The sequence below is a fragment of the Atta cephalotes genome, assembly GCF_000143395.1.
Source record: "Atta cephalotes unplaced genomic scaffold scaffold00014, whole genome shotgun sequence".
Lineage (NCBI taxonomy): Eukaryota > Metazoa > Arthropoda > Insecta > Hymenoptera > Formicidae > Atta > Atta cephalotes.
In genome coordinates this window covers 174,469-180,243 of record NW_012130078.1, presented here as the reverse complement: position 1 = coordinate 180,243, position 5,775 = coordinate 174,469, and the positions used below count along the sequence as shown (strand labels likewise).

At 27.3% G+C, this 5,775-nt stretch overlaps 1 protein-coding gene across 1 annotated transcript in view; it reads left to right on the top strand.

Moving 5' to 3' along the window:
* Nucleotides 1–1,895: 1,895 nt before the first annotated feature.
* LOC105617839 (liprin-alpha-1-like) overlaps nucleotides 1,896–5,775 on the top strand; it is a gene marked incomplete at its 5' end in the record, with an annotated part of 173,753 nt that continues 169,873 nt past the window's right edge. The window contains 2 exons of the mRNA XM_012199390.1: nucleotides 1,896–2,003; nucleotides 2,219–2,383. Of these exons, the coding sequence (XP_012054780.1) occupies nucleotides 1,896–2,003; nucleotides 2,219–2,383 (273 nt within the window). The remainder of the gene's footprint in view (nucleotides 2,004–2,218; nucleotides 2,384–5,775) is intronic.

Below are 5,775 nucleotides of genomic sequence, written 5' to 3'. Positions count from 1 at the left end.
CACTTCGCACAAAATTCTTTACTTTAAAATTCTCTGCTTTAAAAACATAAATTCTCTGCTTTAAAACATAAATTTTCTGCTTTTTCGAACTGTAGGTATTGATGCCGCAATACATAACCGCTCCAAAAATTTGAGTAAAACTGTCACTCCTAGCTTAACCGCAGTTAATGGTCATTAACTTAAAATAGAATAATAAGTCTATTTTATGAAATGACTGTCGCAAATTTTGATTGTTACTCCAAAAAATATTATAGTGACAAAACTACTCTATAAGATTTAGAGAATAAATTATATTCGCAGTAATATCACGAGTTAAATTGATTAGCAATTTAATAATTTGATGCTTTTTCGCATCGTAGAACGATTTTAATAATAATGATTGATATTAAAATCTGTAAATAATTAACTCTTATTGCAAAAAATATGATCTCGGCCTATCGTTAAATCCGAATCTCTTGCATTCTGTGCAAGTGTCCTACGTCTTTAGACTTTGCTTGGTAATAATGAAATATTTTAAAATATTAACAATAATGTTAATTATGCATTATAAGAAACCATTCTCCGATGACTTTGACCTTGACATATGTTGTGAAGATCTCTGAGTAACCTTCAACAAGTTCCATACAGCACAAAACTTGGAACGATATCGCTGCAATAATGCTGCAATATTGTTGCAACATGCAATTTTGTTGCAATATTGCAACATTGTTGCTGCAATTTTTGCTGTAAGGAGTTTTAGCTCTTGTTTGTTATTCATTAAAAAGTGACTAACAAAAGAAATTGAAAAAAGTAACCTTATTTCTGATGCAATATTGAAAATTATTCTGTACCCTTTCTTGCTTATGTTCTGTATTCTTTCATGGCTTTCTACGCGAAAGAAAGTCCACTTCTTTTGCTTAGAGGCGTACGACTTTTCATAAGAAGCGAGTTTTACTTCATCTCTTCTTTGCTAAGGAGCATTCGATTTTCCACGCAAAGGGAGATCTATTCCATCTCCCCCTCCTATGGACTTTCCATGCCACGACTTTCCATGCAAAGCAAGATCTCCCTCTTGTTTCAAGCAAGGAAGAATATAAAATAATATTAGTATATATATTGTGGCCTTCCTTAATATTTCCGTTACTATATAGCGAATCCTAATGATTACTTATGGAATTTATTCAGTAGCTCGCTGTTACATCATGACGCCAATATTCAATAGCCACTTATTATAACGAATTTTTACTTTCAAGTATTTCGGAAGGCACATTTTAGCATTTAATTACACTTATTTCTTCATTTTTCTAAACTTGATCGTATTATCACACGAATATATGTATTTTTAAATATGTTGTATTTTATTTGATTATATATATTTTGAACTTATATACAGAAGTTATGTGAATGTATATACATTTATTTGTATACATTGTAAAATGTTTTATTTTTTTTATTAATTTTGTGATCAAACTGTTTTCTAAATAAAAATAATTTTTTGAGACTATTTTTGTGGAAGACCACATTATTACCTATATATTTTTTTCGAGTTTTTATGCAATATCGCCACATTTTTATTAATAATGTCCTAAGTAATAACTATTTTTTAACTTTGAGTCCAGAATCGATTTAATAACATTTTAACGAATGTAATTATCAAGTTTTAAACTTTAATATTGATTATTAATCAAGTTATTGTATAAAATGTAACTGGGATGCTATAATACTATCTTCTATATATAGCACAAATAAGACGTTATTTTTTTTAATAACTTTTGAATGAATAGCGACAGCTGAAACCTGTTGAAGGTTCAAAGTGATGACCTTGACAATATACATCAAGATCAAGGTCATTAAAGGATGCATAATTACCTTATTCTTTTTGTAAAGTAATTCTTTAATATTAATGTGCCATTTTATTACAGGAATTTTCTCAATTGACCAAAGAACTGGCGGCGGCGCGAGAGAGCATCTTGGAAAGAGAAGAGGAAATTTCCGAATTAAAAGCGGAGCGAAACAACACACGTGTGCGTAACCGATTTTTTATAATAACATTCTAACAACTCTTTATGATTTTCTTAAATTTTGTAGGTTTTTAAAATAATTATTTAATAAGTAAATGTACATTTAACGTATAATGAAAATAAGTAAAAATAACAATAAATAAAAAATTGTAGAGTTAATGACGAAATAAATGGCTTTGTATGGTTAACATAACATACTTTATTATCGATATTTTCAGCTCTTACTGGAACATCTAGAGTGTTTAGTATCGCGACATGAACGATCACTTAGGATGACGGTTGTGAAACGTCAAGCCGCTGCGCAATCTGGTGTATCGTCTGAGGTGGAAGTTCTCAAAGCTTTGAAAAGCCTTTTCGAGCATCACAAGGCTTTGGATGAAAAGGTATTTTATGCTGCTTTATCAAATACCATTATATTGCCATTTTTTAACAGAGCAAAGTTTGATTTACAAGGGTTTGTTTTATGACAGAAACTATATACATGAAAGAAGATTCAAATGAATTTGTATTTGAATTGAGTCCAATCTTTTGGTTGCAGTATGTGAAAAATGTATAAATCGACAAACAAAAGAGATTTATTATTTAAATTATACCGTAATTACGACGTATTTGATTTATTTCTACTTTATTATTTCTGTGATACACGACAGCGACAATAAACGCTTGCATGAATGATCACTTGTACTAATATATTACGCTTTTGAATAATATTTATCAGATAATGATCAACGCATGCATATATTACACTTATGTATTACTTAAGAAGGAAGGTGTAGTTATGAAATAAGCAAAGTAAGATGAAATTATCTATTTTTGTTTTTTTTTTCTTGTCATTAGCTCGACACATTTGAATTTATTTTTACTTTCTTAAATAAATAATTACATGTTGATCAATGTTTTCTCCTAAATAATTTTTTCTGAATTTTGGTTATAGTTTGAAGAAATAAATTTTCTTATTTTTCGCAATTTTTTAATAAAATTTTATTTTATTTTTTTCAATATTAAGGCTTCTGATTAGTCGCGGCGGCCACGTTGAAATCGACGTTAGAAGCGAGGAATGAGACGTTAATTTATGTTGCGTACCATTTTTAAACAAATACAATCTGGATAAAACGAAATGACGAGATCATTTTAAAACACTTAAAACACGTAAAAATGAAAACTGTCCTTTTCTTCCTTGATAGTCAGTAAATGGTCGTAAAAGGCACGTAAAGTTAGCCTATATTCAAGCAGAAACACACAGTTCGATAGCTATTGAAAATGAGTAACATATACGCTTTTACATATAAAATTCCAAGATAATTTTAACTTTCATCGATAATTATGATTTTGTTAAGTACGAGACAAGTCACATTTTCACGATTAAGCAAATAATAACTAAATGGCAACATAAATTTTATTGTGAAAATCATCACTTTTCACGCCTATTAATTCAGCCCTTTATCGTGGCGAAGTGCTGTAATAGAATCCTGCCGCTCACTCCTATCCTGCTGGTATATGTCTTGAATGTCGGTAAGTGTCGATAATTGACACTTGTTATCATATGAAAAGCCAAAAAATAAAATTATAAGAACATGATTTTAATATTGTTTAAATTTTAAATTGTTTTATTTTTGAAAATAACAAAATTAAAAAAATAAAATTAAAACAATAAATAACAAGAGCAAACCGCCATACATAGGATACCGTGTGATAATGAAAGCCATAATTTAATAGTGAAAACCAAAATTAAAAATTTGTTCATTAATAATATAAATTGATCATATACGTTTCGGCCACGATTTGGCCAGTATATAAAAAGTTCTCAGTATATAAAAAATAAAATTAATTAATTAAATTATGAATTTCGGTAAAAAATAAAAATGTTTATTAAAATTGTCAGTTAAAATTATAGTTGTTTACATGAAAAAATATAGTCATGTATTTTACACGGACGATTAAATTCATAATTTAAAAAATTATATTTATTATTTTTTGTAAATTTATAAATTTAATCGTTCGTGTAAAGCATATGACTATATTTTTTATATACAAACAACTATCTTAATAATTGACAATCTTAATAACGCGCTTTTATGTTATATCGAAATTTATGATTTATATTAATTTTTATTTTTACATGTTGAGAATGGCTAAATCGTGGTCAAAATGTATATGATTATTTTATATTGTTAATGAACAAATTTTAAATATATGATTTTCACTAACTATCTTGTACGAGACAGTTTGCTCTTGTTATTTATTGTTCATTTATTAAGCCACGTATAAATCATTTAATATCAAAATTGTTCTGCACAATTACTCCGGCTAAGATTGTTGCATATATATATACATATATTTCAAGATTATATATATTTTCATGGATTATTTATGTATTCTTTATGTATTAAATTTACACAAATTCTATTCATGTAGATAATGTAAACTCTTATAAATGGAATAATACAATACATAACGAGGTAAATATAGTAAAAAATTTATATTTAAATATATATAATTTAAATATATATAAATATATATAATCATATTATATTCGTATATATGCATATATATTTGTATATATTATATATGAATGTCCATTTTTCTTTTTCTTTTTCTTTTTGTAAAATTGTTGTTTAATATAAATAAAAATAATAATAATGAAAAAACATTAAAAATACATGATTAAGATTCCTGTGTAGTCATCACAGATATATTAAATTTGTTCGCGTTGCATATGCGTTTAATGTCCTTCAACATGTTCTTACAATAGATCTATTCATTTCAACCTGATTTATATTATTAATTGTTAATTTGTCTTCTTTTCATTAATTTTCATACATGCATGTAATCATGACTTTGCTGCGCTTGTTTTAACACCAGGATACTACCGTGTCTCCACTTATTCAAAAGTAATTTAATAAATCATAAGTGGTAGTACAGATCATTAATGACAAGATTTTGGCCTCGGGTTTTATTTATTTAACTTTTTCCTAATCAAATGACACGCTCGATAAATTTTGGCACGGAGTGAGCGAGGAAGCAAGAGAATCACGATTGCCAGGTTTCAACTGAGATGATCCCGAAAGCTTATGCACTGGAAATCGTATGGTCTTGCCCAAAATTGATAATTTCAAGAAAAATTTGCAAGTTTTGTATTATGGTGTGTCAAAATTATATGGCTTCTCAAAAAAAAGTCATTAGATTTTTCACTCTTCTGGAGATTTCTTTTCAGAACTCGAGAAATTTTTTAATCCCACCGCTCAGTAAAAAATTTTTAATGCATAATATTTTAATGCAAAATATATAAATGTATATAAACACATATATAAATATGTATAAATATATATTCATTCATTCGATGGCGCAACTTCCCAAAGTCAGAATAGAGTCTACCTCTTGTACGTACATACACCCTGTATGTACATGCGCCCGCAGATTATACACAGACAATATGGAGCAATTTAACGCTGGTTTTCGAACAACAATGTATAAATATATAATTATATATGAAATATGTCCATACAGTTCATTCTTTTGTAATAAACTACAATTTAATACAAGAAAAAAAATAATACCGAGAAAACATTAAAAATAATTAAAAGGATAATTTGGAAAAAATCAAGTTTAGAGAAATGTAAAAAAATTACTAATGTATAATTATATACAATTCTATAAATGTTTTCTATAGATGAATTCTATAGAATTTTTTTTTCAACATTTCTTCAAACTGAATTGTTTCTAAAGGAAACAATGGAAATTTTAACAATACAAAAATTATCCTTTTCATTATTTT